The sequence below is a fragment of the Stegostoma tigrinum genome, chromosome 25 (assembly GCF_030684315.1).
Source record: "Stegostoma tigrinum isolate sSteTig4 chromosome 25, sSteTig4.hap1, whole genome shotgun sequence".
Lineage (NCBI taxonomy): Eukaryota > Metazoa > Chordata > Chondrichthyes > Orectolobiformes > Stegostomatidae > Stegostoma > Stegostoma tigrinum.
In genome coordinates, this window is record NC_081378.1 from 15,271,082 (window position 1) to 15,286,930 (window position 15,849).

The following is a 15,849-nucleotide window of genomic DNA, read 5'->3' on the forward strand; positions in this document are numbered from 1 at the left end:
TGTCTTTTTATTTTGCACATTTTAATTTTTAAGTTTGTTACCACTTTGCAAATAATTCTTTCAATGTTAACAGAATATGTTTCACAACCAAATCAAAACCTTTTTTGTTTCAGAGGAGACATTAAACTGAAGTCACATCTTGTCCTCATGGGTGGACCTAAAATACCTGATAGTATTATTTCAAAGAAGGACAGGGGAGTTATTCCTGGCATCTTGGCAAATATTGATTTCTCAGTCATCACCACAAAGATAGTTTATCTGCTCATTATCACATTGTTTTTTGTGGGAGGTTGCTGTGCACATATTACCTACCATGATTCTTATTTTGGCAACAGTGACAACACTTCAGAAATATTTCATTGGTTGTAAAACACTTTTGGGCATCTGATGGATATGAAATGTGCGATACAAATGATGAAATCTTTATTCAGAGCATATTTAAAGCACTGGGAAGGGAAGAGTGTCCACGTTTTCAAGACATCTGTCTGAAAACAAGAATCTGCTCATTAGGGTACTACTCTTCAGATCCTGTTCTTAATCTTGTCAAAGGTCAATCTTGTGCAGCAGATATGCTGCTCTCTTTCCCGAAGTCCATACTTTAAAGGGAACCTGGAAGCTTCTAACAAATTGGTTAAACATCCTTTATGCATGTTTAGGAGGAATATAAATGCTATCCTTCCCAATCCCATTCAATGGGTTACCCCATTTCATGCCCATCATTCTGCTCTGACCCAATCTGCAGGATGGTTTGGAGATTCCAACTATGTAGCCAAACCAGGAGAGAGAGGATATGAGTATCTGTACATGTTCCATTTTATTGAACCCAGGCTCAAGGCCTTGGGCAGAGATCCATCTTTCATACTGACTTTGTGCTGATTTCTAGAATGACATGAATATCTTTGCCTTTGTCTCCGTATGCCTGCCTCAATGCTTCTACCTCTCTCTCCATCTCTTTCTTAGTAGGTTCATCTTTAATTCCTGCAATCTCCAGAACATTTGTGTTTGGTAGGCAACCTCAAACATAGATGTTATTTTCTCTATCTCTGCTGAGTGACTATGTTCAAACTGAAGAACAGGCCAGATAACAACCAAATGGAAAAGATGGGGGTGCAAAGTTAGAGGAATGCTGCAGATGGTAGGGGGGCAAGCTGGATCCTAATTGTTTCACACTGAAGTGGCCATTATCCCATTTCTGCTCCCATTGTATTTTGCCACATTACAACAGTGTCTATACTTCACTTAAGAACTTCATTTCACTGTAAAGTGATTTGGGAGATTCCCAGTTTGTGAAATGTGCAATTTCAAAGTAAGTCTGTTATGATCTGCACTGGGGAGCCGTAAAACAAATGGAATGATCAGCATGAATGCCAAAATGGCTACCTGTGCATGTTCAAATGTGCCCAATAATATTAGTTATTGGTTATGGTCTCTAAGCTGCAGGATAAACCTGCAGATGTGCAGCTGAAATCATTACATTCTGTACATAATGACATCACACTTGCTGCACATGTGCAAATGACCCTAAAGACAATAAAGTTATGGGATTGGGGTCAAAGGCCAGAAGTGGGGTCGAAGGCATGGAATAATGGTGAGGGCCAGTACTAGAGGATCAAGGCCATGGCATCGCACCAGCTGTGCAGATGGACAATTCCTTGCGGTGAGTGAGAGAATGATAGCAGCCCAGGGTTGAATTTAGGCATGGGGAGGAGTGCTGACAGCACCGAGCACTTTTCCTCTGCTTCACTAAACGCTTGAAAGCCCACTCAACAGACCACCTATCATCTGGAAAGTGTCTGTGTCTGCTCTTCACTTGACATAGCTCTACCAGTGGAGTTTCTGAGCCAACATGTTCCTTCCGCCACCTAGAAGTAGCAATCCTATAAAGCACAGCCTAAACTAAAATAACTGAATTTAGTGTGCCTACTGCTGGTTCTGGGGGAAAAGGAAGTCCTTCATTTGTACCATCCCATCCAACGGATCCCCCAGATTCCTGTCTACAAAGCAAGGCATCAATTTATCCCTGTCTGCCACATCCAGGTCAAATTCCAGGAACAATGCACAGCAGCTGCATGCTGACAGATCTGCTTTGGTTACAAAATAGCCTTTCAAAGACAGAGCTGGCACAATGGATGCTGGTCTGTCTGCGGATATCTGGCAAGGGGTGAGTTGTTCTGGGAATGGCACATGATCAGATCAAGATGGAATTGGGCATGAGGGATGCCGAATTAGTTGTATAGGTAGTGTGTTTTTGATAAGAAATGGTGAGAAATCTCTCTGGGCTTTGCAACAAGAATCCCCCACCCCACTAAAGAAGGGAGATAACTTACAATTAGACAAAAAAATTAGGATTCAGCCCAACATTTCAGGTTTAAGCCCCACCCCAGATTTCAGGTACAGAAATAAGACTGATACTCCTAACCCATGTTGAATTGTTAGGTATGTAGGTTTTTGAATGAGATGTCAATCTGTGGACCATCTACTTAAGCAATACATAAAATATCCAATGTCACTTTCTTTGAAGGAAGATAACTCTCAATATTGAGCCCTGCTCAACAATTATCAATTGTTCGACACAAGAAAAACAAATTACCTGACCGTTATCGGGAAATTGTTGTGCTCAAGTTGTTTGCTGCATTACCTACAATACAACACTTCAAAAGTACTTTGTGGCACTTTGAGATATCTAATTGTCATGAAAAAAGTGTTATATTCATGCAAATCTTTCGTGCATAAACGTTACCCAGTTTATACAACTCTTTTAGATTATTACTTTCACAATCTTCTGCGCGCAGGAGTACAGCTGTAATTGATGTAGCACATACCAATTACTTAATGCTTTCAGATCAGGTAAAATTCACCAAGACCATTATATCCATCCTGAGGTGTGGTAAACAAACTGAATGCAGTCCCCTTGTTAGGACTACAGGAATGATACTGTCCTATGTAGCTCCTGGACTAGAAGCATAAAAATAAGTCACCCAGGTTTTGGTAGTTGCTGAAAATATTGATGAAGCTTTTCATCTTGCACTCATCAGGAGATTTCGCAAGAATACCAATAAAAGGAAAAACCAGCATTTATACTGAATAAGAGAGGTGAATGCTGATTGATTGGCAAGTGAATTCTAAATGGCAGAGGCATTGCCATAGAGAATGCAACAATTATTGATGATTAACTGTTACTGGTTAGGATTCGTCTAGATTTCAAACTAGGATAGTTCGGGTCTGATTGATCAAGGCATTGCTCTGAGAAGTTAAGCACCAAATGAATGTCACCTATTTTCCTGAACTGAAGCAGGCACAATATGTACGCAGAGATAGTAAGAACTGCTGATGCTGGAGTCTGAGATAACAAGGTGTGGGGTTGGATGAACACAGCAGGCCAGGCAGCATCAGAGGAGCAGAGAAGCTGACGTTTCAGGTTTGGACGCTTCTTCAGAATACAATATGTATGCATGGTCTTCCCATCTGCGCAGAATTGTGCTTGTGTATTAATATCTAACGTGTATTTGTTGGGATTCTTACCAATTGTCTTGATGAGAGCAAGATGAAAAGTTTTGACAAAATATGCCTTTTACTGCAATATCTTCCCACACTTCCCATGATTGCCAGCTATAAAATATCTTCCCAGTGAAAACTACACGAATTTTTTTTGGAGAAAGACAGGGAGATTGGAATTGGCTTGTTAGAATATATTTCTGAAGCTAAAGGCCAGTTTCACCAGTTTCTGGATGAGACTTTCATTTGCCACATCAACCCTGCAGTTGTTTGAATTTGTTTTCTTGGGTTACTTAATAAGGTTATTAAGATGCACAGCAGAGAAACAGATCCTTCGGTCCAACACTTCCATGCTGACTAGATGTCCTAAATTAACCTAGTCCCATATGTCAGCGTTTGGCCCATATCCCTTTAAACTCTCCTGTTCACATACCCATCTGAATACCTTTTAAATGCTGTAATTGTACCAGCCTCCGCCACTTCCTCTGGCATTCCATACATAATCCCATATGTGCACCACCCTCAGCATGAAATAAAGTTGCCCCTTAGGTCCCTTTCAAATCTTTCCCCTCTCGCCTTGAACCTATACCTCTAGTTTTCGACTCCCTTAACCTGGGGAAAGACCTTGAATATTCACCCTATTCATGCTCCCCATAATTTTATAAACTTCTGTAAGGTTGCCCCTCAGCCTCCGATGCTCCAGGGAAAAAAGCCCCAGCCTAATCATCTTCTCCCTAAAGCTCAAACCCTCCAACCCTGGTAACATCCTTGTAAGTCTTTTCTGAACCCTTTCAAGTTTCACAATATCTTTCCTATATAGGGAATCTCGAGTTGAATGCATATTCCTGTATAGTCACAACATGACCTCCCAAGTCCTATACTCAATGCACTGACCAATGAAGGCAAGCATAACAGATGCTTTCTTCGATATCCTGTCTATCTGCAACTCCACTTTCAAGGTGTCTTAGTTTGGCAACACTCCTCAGGATCTTAATATTAAGTGTATAAGCCCTTCCCTGATTTGCCCTACCAAAATGTAGCACCTCGCATTTATTTAGATTAAACTCCATCTGCTGCTCCTCAACCCATCAGCCCATCGAATCAAAATCCTGTAACATGAATGGCAGCTGGATTGTTGTTACCAAATAGAAGCTGGCTATCTCTAGTGAGATTTTATTGTCATGCCCCATTCGGACCAGAGGAAGTGTATAAAGTACACTTCAGAGGGCAGGAGACGGCTGTTTAAAAATGCGGCCAAGATCAAAGGATCAAAGAGTGGCAGGGGAAACTTCCTTAGCAAGAGTTATTTGATTACGAATTCACTTCTGGAGTTAGTCATTGATGCAGAAACTATTCCAGCAATCAACACTGGATTGGATTGGATTGTGAATGAAAATGGCTTGGACGAGTATGACAATGGGTTGGATAAATATTGTTAAAATCATTTGCTCATGTGGATGGTAAGTGTCAACATGAAGTAGTTGAGCTGAGTGCCTGTGTCTATATTGCAATTCTATGTATTTCTTTGACTTTAAGTGAAGATTTTACAGGCTAGGTTCATAGCTACATGTGGGGCTAGTTAGCAATTTCTGTTGGTCAATCCCACTTAAGTGACTTTTCAAGGCTCACATACTGTCCGGATCTATTTAGGATTTTAAATGTATTTTCTGTTCCTAAGTTTGCATTTTTTTCCAAATTACCTGCAGTTAAGGATTCGCAACAAGGAGCCAATATGCCAAGTCTGAATTAGATCTTCAACATGATGCCAGACCTGAGCAGAGGACTGCAAGCGGCAATCGTTACTTTATTGGCCACACTTGTGCACTGTGGAGTTCAAGTCCAGCCAGAAGGTACATCTTTTCATATGCCATCATAGTGCCATCAGACTGGTGTTTCTCCTTTTAGAGAGTAAAGAGGGCAAATAAAGGTCTCAACCATAAAACAAATGATAGTTCTAAAGTTAAATGACAATATTATCTCCCACTTCTGGTATACATACCAGTCCCTGTGATGCTCACTTGTTGTTGAGTGTCTCAATTGTACTGGTGGACTCCTTGTGTTCCTTTTCTAGAACCACTCAGACATGGCATGACCATGGAAAAGGAAGCAGAGTTACCATTCCAAAGGTCATGTCTAACCTGGGGGGGGGGTCAATTAGACCAGGAAAAGATGTACATGCAAGTTCTCTGACTTGCCCATTCTGCTGGTTTCTGCATCGAGTGGCCAAGAATCAGAGGACTAAGTGCAGAAGACAGGTCCTATAATTTTCACAGGGGCTATAAAATATTTGTACGAGTCTTGCTATAGGGAAACTGTGTGGATGCCAGTTTAGGGTTGAACCTGACATTGAATATCAGGAATGGCAGTCTGCTTCTAGTCTTGTTCCAGTGGCACTTTTGAAAGTTTTATAGACATTCAATGACAAGACATTAGCATCCAACATCTGGTTAGTTTTATTTATTGGCCTGGGTTTTAACTGCCATCATGTTTCTAACAGACATTCCAGCTGGTGCTTTTTAGCCTGCAGAATCATGCAAAAGACAAGGTAAATTCAAAATTAATATTCAAGTGAAATCAATCATTGAACTTCACACAGACTGTGCTATTTCAGCTGTGACTCTGCTGGTAGCGTTCTCATCTCCATGCCATAGGTTTCTGGGCTCAAATCTTTCTCCAGGACTTAAGTACAAAACTCAAAGCTGACATTCCCTGCAATGTACTGATGGAATGCTAAATAGTTAGATGTACAGTCTTTCAGGTGATTTGTTAAGCTAATGGTCCAGTTGGGTGGGCATAAAAGGTTTTATTGTACTATTTTGAAGTACTAGGGTGTTATCCCTTGTGCCCTGGTTGATGTTTATGCATCAATCAACATCATAAAAACAGATAAGCCTGTCATTATCGCATTGCTATTTGTGGGAGTGTGCTGTGTGCAACCTAGCTGCTATGTTTCTGCCATTACAACAGTGACTTCCCTTTAAATGTGATTAATTGACTGTAAAGTGTTTTGAGACACCAGTGGGCATGAATCATTCTTTTTCTAGTTGTCAGTGAAAGCAGTCAGAATTAAAGAATTCCACTTTTTAGAGCTACCTGGAGAAAAATGAGTTAGCCTGCAGATACATCTTCAATTATTGCATCTAGTGTAGCAGAATGGGCCACTTAGCCCATTAAGACCTTGCTAGCATTTGTCTCCAAGTGAGCCACCCCATCTAATTCTATTCTCCTGCTCGTCCCCACATCTACTGGGCCAGCATAATGAGACTAAGATGTGGAGAGGATTCAAAGGAAATTTACCAGGATGTTGCCAGAAATAGAAGATTTGAGTTATAAGGAGAGGCTAGATAGGCAGGGACTTTTTTTACTGGAGTGTAGGGGATTGAGGAACGACCTCATAGAGGCTTATAAAATCAGGAGGTGTATAGATGAGGAGAATCGCAGGTGTCTTTTCCCTGGCATGAGGGAATTCCAAGACCAGGAGTCTTATTTTTATGGTGAGAGGAGGAAGAGATTAAAAAACAGGCATGGGGGAAATTGTTTTTCACTGAGAGTGGTTTCTGTGTGGAATGAACTTCCAGAGGAAGTGGTGGATGCTGATACAGTTATAATATTAAAAATGCATTTAGATAAGTGCATGAATACGGACTGTTTGGAGGGATATGGGCCAAATGCAGGCAAGTGGGATTAGTTTTGGGTTATGGCTGGTATGGACTGATTGAACCAAAGGGCCTGTTTCTGTGCTGTATGACTCTGTGCGCATGAAGATTGATGCTATCAATGTCACTTCATCCTCATTGATTATATTGATCCAATAGTTGCTGAGTCAGTTAATTCCTGGGAGTAGCTCAAATTTTCAGCAAACTCAAAACATCTGGAAGCTGATAGAGAAACTCATGTACACGTGGTGGTGATTACAAGGCAATAAGAGAATGAGATGCAAATAATTTATAACTGCCCATGGATACAATTCCCAGAGCGTCCATTATCCATTGCTATATGGAAAGGTCATGATGATGATTTGATTCCCATTATTGGCCTTCTTTTTGAAGACAAGGTTGTCAATACAGACACCAATCACTGGGCTGATGTGTAATAAAGCAAGTATTGACTAAGTAACTATTTTGCTAATATTGCAACAATTTTATCAGCAATTAAAATAAGAATTTCACCTACACCGAATGTGTTTGCTTGTCTTGGCCTGGTTAGGTTTTGGGGGGACTAGCCTAGAATTTATTTACTTTCTTTACTTTGATGCATCCTAAACACCAAATTGTCCTGATAAGTTTGCTGCAGTTAACTTGAACAGCTTACATCAATTGCCCACCTCAACAACTACTGATAAAATACAATGCAGAAGGACTAATGTAGTTTGTAAAGTTGATTACCATTCCAAAATTATCTGCAGAATGCCTGTGCAAATTTTGATTTTTAAACCACTCAATGTGTTTTGCTCTCCCTCACCCAACTTCTGCTGTGCACTATCTGCTGTGGAGACTGCTGTCAGTGAATTCTTTCTATTTGACCCCAGTGTGGCCCTCAGACCGGCTTTCGGAAAATGCACAAGACACAATTGAGAATTACTGTCAACTCTTCCCTAGCCTCCAGTGGAGAGAGCTTGGAAATGTCTGGCTTCAGTTCATTGCCTCCTCTCTGTGATTTGTGTTAACAGCTCAGTAGTGCATGGGTGGTTATGGAGGGTACGTGTGTATTAAAAAAGTAGAGCCTGTGGTGACAGTTGGTTTAGCTGGGCAGTTGGTTTGCGAAGCACTGCGATGCTGACAGCTAAGGTTACTATGAAATGCTTTCCTTCTCAAACTCTCCACTTACCTGAAGTACAGCGGCCCTCAGGTTAAATCACCACCACTCATCTCTCTCTAATGAGAGAGCAGCCCTATGGTTTGATAAGACTATGGTGACCCAACAACAGAGTCTGCAGTACTACAGTAGGATGTGTTCATGATCTATGCCATTCCACCAACTTCAACACTAAACAGAGGCCAATAGCCTTGATTTTATTGTCACATGTACCAAAATACAGTGAAAAGCTTTGTTTACAAGTGGTACAGGAAGATCCCAGCAAGCAAAGAATGTACAGATCAAAAAGACTTAGAGGCTTGCAGTTTACATTATTTGAGATGAGAGTCCATTCAACAGTCCAACAATGGCCAGAAAGAAGCTGTTCCTGAACCTGCTTGTGCATGTGTTCAGGCTTTTGTATCTTCTGCCGGATGGAAGAGGTTGTAGGAGGTCATGACCAAGGTGTGATGGGTCTTTGATGATGTCACCCGCCTTTCCGTGGCAGCAAGCCGTGTAAATAGACTCCATGTATGGGAGGTTGACCAATGGCCTTTGTCTCGCAATCCAGCAACCCTTTACTAACTTTACTAATTGTGACTACTTTACTGATGACTAAGATTCTGATGCTGATGATTTCTGGCGTGGTATACCAGAAACCTGTACAAATGACTTGGTTTTACTTTACCTGCCTTTAACTGAGACCAGTTCATTGGTATGTAGATTCTGACAGCACTCCATACAGATCCTAAGATTTATATCATGTAATCACTACCTTGAGGTTTCTCTCATTTTCACTCATTGGCCTATTGTTTGTGCTTTCACTCTGATTCAGCAGGTTGTGAGTTAAAATACCAACTTTTGGATGAGATTTTAAACAGGGCCCAGCTTCCCTCTGCACGTGGACGTTAAGTAATCTATGAACCTTCTCATTTTTTAATTCTTCTTCATGTTTTATCCAGTATTTGTTCCTCAACCTGTATTGCTAAACATCAGAATCTCTAATCATTATTATATTGTTCTCTCTGGCATCATGCTGCGTGCAACTAACCCATGCATTTTCTATATTTCAGCACATTAAAAATGTTTCATTGATTGTAAAGTACCTAGTCATGTCCTGAACTTGTGGAAGTTGTATGAGTTAGAATTATTTCGTTTTCCTTTACAGAAAATTCTCAAATTTCAAATAAAACTTGACTAACTTTCTTTCTCCTGCACAAACCCAATGGTTTACAGAATTGATCAGTTCCCAGATTATGACTTAACACTGGAACTGGGATATTAGTGAGATGTAAAAATGAGATATTTTCACTGACTGCTTACAAACCAGGCAACATACACTGAAGAGCTGCTTTATTTTCATTGCACCTATCACCAGTTCATTTGTTTATTCAGTTGGAATCATTTTTCAAATGTTCAGAAACCCATTGGATTCTTGGAATCAGACAATACCTTCATGTCTGGCTGCATTTGCCTAGATTTACTGGTTTTGTTCTTTTTTTCTCCTATGAATTTCATGCCATTGCCATTTTGATTGATTGCAGAAGTTTAGCAACATGCCTGTGGGGACTGGATGATCCACTGGGCCAGCACACTATCTTTTCAATAATGGGATCCAGGGTGAGAGGATGAATGCTCCTCTCTTGTGAGATTTGTAGTTCCTGCGTGAAATTAGTTTGAGACGCTCTTAATCCTAATTCCAATTCCATGTTTCATGAAGGCTATCTGTTAAAATCCCAGTTCTGAGACGTAAGTACAAAAGATTTTCACATGTGATTTCCAGAGGTCATGAAAAAGATAACAAAAATCCAAATATTTCTTCCTTTGCCTGAAATCCACAGGAGACAGCATCCACAATTTGGTACTGAATTCCTGTGACCACACACGTTGAATATTGTTTCTAAACATACAGAGGCCTCTTTAACTTATGTTGCTCTTCTGAACAGAAGACAATAAAAGACATATTTCTCCAGTTTCTAATCTGAGCCTCAGTTAATACTTGTCTTTGATTGTTACACTTTCCATTGCTCTCAACTGGGGGAACTCCCCTGCTCTTTTTCAAATATTGCAATGGAATCTTTAACATCCACAGGTAAGGCTGGGTCATAAATTTATTTGAATTCTTCTGACAGTGTGGTACTCCCTCAGTACCACACTGAAAGGTCAGCTTGGATTTCCACTCTGTTTTCCTTCCTGAGAGTTCAATGAGTGCAAATAAAGTATATTCTGCTATCTGCCAACTAAACTGATTCTTTTCCAGGATCCTCAGACCCTTCTACAACCAATAGAGTTTAAAAACCCCTATTTAGAGATCTGTATCATGATGCTTGATTTGTCTTGTCTTCTCTTTTAAACCTTAATCTTATGCCTTGGTTTTGATGTGAGTTTGTCAGTTTTGTTCATGAAAAGGATAACACTTCATGACAAGTTTAGGTGGGTTTCAGATTAATAACTTGTGATTTCTAACACACTGAAGATGTAGGCACAAGGATGAGTGTGAACAATGGGTGTAACAGTATAGATAAACAGACCAAGAATAACATTTATAGAATGGATACGCAGAAACATTTTCCCAGGGCGGAAATGACTATTACAAGGGGGCATAATTTTAAGGTGAATGGAGGAAGGTATAGGGGAGCTGTCAGAGGTAGGTTCTTCACACAAAGAGTGGTGGGTGTGTGGGATGCTCTGCTGGTAGTGGTAGTGGAGTCAGATACCTTAGAGACTTTTGAGAGGCTCTTGGATAGGCGCATGGAAGATAATAAAATGTATGGTATGCAGGGTAGATTGATCTCAGTTGCATAATAGGTCGGCACAACATCGTGAGCCGAAGGGCCTGTACTGTCCTGTATTGTTCTATGTTCTATGAAGGCAAGGAAAGTTTGTGACAGGGAGAGTTTCAAGGTTACCGAGCTTTTTCTTCTATACTGCTTGTACATTCATCAACATTTTAAAGAGCCTCCAAGTCTGGGCAGAAGATGGATTTCAAACAAAGGCTGGAATTAAATGCCCTGAAGTGAGTTTGGAAGGCAAAGGTACATTTAATCAGGTTCAGGGTATTGGTTGTCCCCTCTGCCTCCATTCCAGAGTCTGTCCTGATTAAATCCAGCACAGTAAGTCTTATGGCTTGCCTTCCAAAGCCAATGCTGAATGACACGTTTGAGGAGGCAATAATCTCCAGTAAAGGCATCATCACCCTTCCATAGGCATTCAGTTAGCTTCAGGTGGGCAATCACCATATAGTTTGCCCAAAAAGCAAGTTCTGCCAGATTTGGTACAGAATCCCAGGGAGTAAGGGGGAGGCGGGGGAGTGGAGTCTATCTTTGTCAGGCACTCAGTGCTTGTTTGAAGGAGACAGAATCAGGAAGGGGAACACTGCCACTGAAAGCCATCACACTGACATTTCCTCTGAACCCCTCTTTCCCTCAGCCCGATGCAGGGACCATTGCCACTTTTCTCTCAAAAGAAAGAAAGTAAATCACTAATCTTCGAAACTGAAAGCTTAATGTACAACTATTTGCTATATTCACACCTAAACTTACTTAATAAAACAAAACTGCATTATACTCTAGGAACTCTCTCTCTCTCACATGTTTTTGAAAGAAATCATCATGGCTACAGAAATAATTATAAGATAATCTGTAGAAATTGCAATGAGGTCAGCCAGGTAAACCTCATAGACTGAGTTCCCTGATTAGAGCTGTTAACCTGGTCCAATCAGGGAGTCCTGGCTGGCAGATATAAACAGGAGTGTCAGAGGTTCTATTCACTCTGAGAGCTGGCTCTGAGGAAGCCTGGTCAGTGTAAAGAACTCTTTACATGTAAATAAAAGGTAACTTGGTGACAGGATACCAGACTCTGTAGAGTTATTTCATATTCATTACAAGTTAAACATGCCACTGACTCAAATCCAAACTCTAAAATAAATAACATTAAAATATGGATAAATCACATGCAGTACACCTACCTCAGTTCATAGGCTACTGAAACCCTCAGCCATGCCTTCTTTCTCATTTCTAAACTTGATTACTGCCATTTGTGATAACAAGTTGTAGAGCTGGATGAACACAGCAGGCTAAGCAATATCAGAGGAGCAGGAAAGATGACCGTTTCGGGTCGAGACCCTTCTTGATTTTTTTTCTGAAAGAAGGGTCGAGTCCTGAAACATCGGCTTTCCTGCTCCTCTGATGCTGCTTGGCCTGCTGTGTTCATCCAGCTCTGCACCTTGTTATCTTAGATTCTCCAGCATCAGCAGTTCCTACTGTTGCTGCCATGTGTTCCCAGTTGGCCTCCCATCTTCCATTCTGCATAAACTGGTGTTTACGCAAAGCTGTGCATGGTCTAAATCTTATTCATCCATCAGATTCATGTATCTTTTGATCTTCACTGGCTCCCTGAATGACCAGTCCTCAATTTTGAAACCCGCATCATTATTTTCGAAACCATCTACGATCTCACATCTTTAAGTCTCTGTGACCTTAAACAGCATTAATCTGTGCTCTTGAAATTCAGGCCTCTTGCACATCCCTGATTTTAACCATTCCAGAGACCTACCTTGGTTCTAAGCTTTGATATTCCCTTTGCAAACCACTTTGCCCTTCATCCTCTCTCTTCTCTTTTAAGTTGCATGTTAAAAGCGGCCTCTTTTGGCCATTTGAAAACCAAAAGAACTCAGGATGCTGTAAATCAGGAACAAAAACAGAAGTTGCCTGAAAAGCTCAGCATGTCTGGCAGCATGTGTGAATAAAAATCAGAGTTCATGATTTGGGTCCAGTGACCCTTCCTCAGAACTGATGACAGCTGGGAAAACATCAGTTTATATGCAGACAATAGGGTGAGGGGAGGGGGTAAGATAAAAACGGTAGGTGGGGATAGAAACCCAAAGACAGAGAAGAATACTTGGATAGTCTAACGAGTTGACAACAATCTGGCTAGGATGGCGAATAGTTGTTAATGGAGACTGTCAATGGCTACCAATAGGCAGTGTATAATGGTGGACTATGTGATAACAAGGCCTGGTGCATAGGGTAGGGGGCTAGGGTATGGAGCGTTCAGGTCCTAAAATTATTGAACTTGATATTAAGTCCAGAGGGCTGCTGGGTGCCCAGGCAAAAAATGATATGTTTTTTCAGTTTGCGCTGAGCTTTGCTGGAACACTGCAGCAAGCCTGAGACGCAGATTTGGCCAGGGAATAGGGTGGTGTGTTAAAGTGGCAACGAGAAGCTTAGGGTCTTTTTTGCAAGCAGAATGTAAATATTCTGCAAAGCAGTCACCCAGTCTACGCTTCGTTTCCCTAATGTAGAGGAGCCTACATTGTGAGCAGCGAATGCAGTAGGCTAGATTCTGGGAAGTGCAAGTGAATTACTACTTGGGCCTGCAGATACCGAGGAGGAAGGAGATAAATGGGCTGGTGTTACACCTTCACCGGTTACAGGGGAAGGTGCGATAGGGCTGTGCAGGGGTGTTGGGAGTGAGGGAGGGGTGGACCAGGGTGTCTTGGAGGAAATAATCCTTGTGGAATGTGGATAAAGGAAGGGAGGACAACCTATTTGAGGTGGCAGAAATAGAACATAGAACAGTACAGCCCAGTACAGGCCCTTTGGCCCACGATGTTGTGCCGAACTTTCACCCCAATAATAATGTCTATCTAACCTGCACTCCTACCTTATGCTGTTATCCATATGCCTATCTAATAGCCGCTTAAATGCCCCAAATGAGGCCGACTCCACTACCCTCTCTGGCAATGTATTCCATGCCCCGACCACTCTCTGAGTAAAGAACCTACCTCTAATGTCTCCCCATATCTACCTCCACTCACTTTAAAACTATGCCCTCTCATAATAGCTACCTCCACCCTAGGAAAAAGTCTCTGGCTGTCCACTCTATCTATACCTCTGATCATTTTGTACACCTCTATCAAGTCACCTCTCAATCTTTGTCTAAAGAGAAAAGCCCTAGCTCCCTCAACCTTTCCTCATAAGACATTCCCTCCATTCCAGGCAACATCCTGGTAAATCTCCTCTGCACCTTTTCCAAAACTTCCTCATCTTTCCTGTAATGAGGCAATCAGAACTGGACACAATACTCCAGATGTGGCTGAACCAGGCTTTTGTATAGCTGGAGCATAACTTAATAGCTCTTGAACTCAATCCCTCTATCAATGAAAGCTAACACACCATACGCCTTCTTAACAACTCTATCCACTTGGGTGGCAACTTTCAGAGAGCTGTGAACATAAGCCCCAAGATCCTTCTGCTCCTCCACACTGCCAAGAATCTTTCAGTTAACCCTGTATTCTGCTTTCAAGTTTGTCGTGCCAAAATGAATCACCTCACACTTTTCAGGGTTAAGCTCCATCTGCCGCTTCTCAGCCTAGCTCTGCATCCTATCAGTGCCCCTTTGTAACCTAGAACAGCCCTCTACACTATCCACAACTTGATCCACCTTCATATTATCCACAAAACTTACTAATCCACCCTTCATCCAAATCATTTACAAAAATCACAAATAGAAGAGGACCCAGAACAGATCCTTGTGGTACACCACACGTAATTGAGCGCCATGTTGAATATTTTCTCTCCAATACCATCCTTTATCTTCTGAAGGTCAGCCAATTCTGAATCCAATCTTCCATATTTCCCCCTATCCCATGCCTCCTTATCTTCTGCATGAGCCGACTATGGGGAGCCTTATTGAACGCCTTACTTAAATCCAAGTGTACCACATGCACTGCTGAACCTTTATCCATGTGTTTGGTCACCTCTTCAAAGAATTCAATAAGGTTTGTGAGGCATGATGTACCCCTCACAAATCCATGCTGACAATCACGAATCAAACTGTGCCTTTCCAAGTGATCATAAGTCCTATCTCTCAGAGCCCTTTCCAATAATTTGCCCTCCACTGAAGTAAGACTAACTGGCCTGTAATTTTGGGTTATCCCTTTTCCCTTTGTTTGAACAAGGGAATGACGTTTGCCACTCTCCAATCTTCCGGCACTATACCCGTGGACAGTGAGGACGAAAAGATCATCGTCAAAGGCCATGCGATCTCTTCCCTCACTTCCCATAGAATCCTTGGATAAATCTCATCAGGCCTGGGGGACTTATCTACCTTGAAGTTCCTCAAAATTCCTAGTACATCTTCCTTACTAACATCAACCTCCTCTAGCCACCAGCCTGTTTCACACTGTCCTCCTCTACAACTAGGTCCTTCTCAGTTGTGAATACTGAAGCAAAGTATTTGTTAAGGACCTCTCCTAGCTCTTTAGGCTCTGTGCTCAAATTTCCTTTACAATCCTTGATCGGCCCTACCCTTTCTCTGGTTATTCTCTTATTCCTCATGTACTTGGTGGCTGATAATCTTCTGGGGGTGGATGCTGGTGGGATGCTAGATAAGGACAAGGGGAACCCTTTCACTGTTGCAGGAGGGAAGAGAAGGGGTTAGGGCAGAAGTGCATGACATGGGTTGGACCTGCTTCAGGGCTCTGTTGACAATGGTGCTGGGGAATCCATAGTTGGGGAAGAAGTTGGACATTTTGGAGGCTGCATTGTCGAAGTTGGC

The 15,849-nt window shown here is 41.6% G+C and overlaps 1 protein-coding gene across 12 annotated transcripts in view; it reads left to right on the forward strand.

Moving 5' to 3' along the window:
- Window positions 1-15,849, forward strand: part of LOC125463397 (collagen alpha-1(VII) chain) — a 377,348-nt gene that overhangs the window by 6,984 nt on the left and 354,515 nt on the right. For all 12 annotated transcript variants that reach the window (XM_059654498.1, XM_059654507.1, XM_059654500.1 and 9 more), the window contains exon 2: window positions 5,202-5,345. In XM_059654498.1, the coding sequence (XP_059510481.1) occupies window positions 5,255-5,345 (91 nt within the window). In that variant the 5' untranslated portion in view covers window positions 5,202-5,254. The remainder of the gene's footprint in view (window positions 1-5,201; window positions 5,346-15,849) is intronic.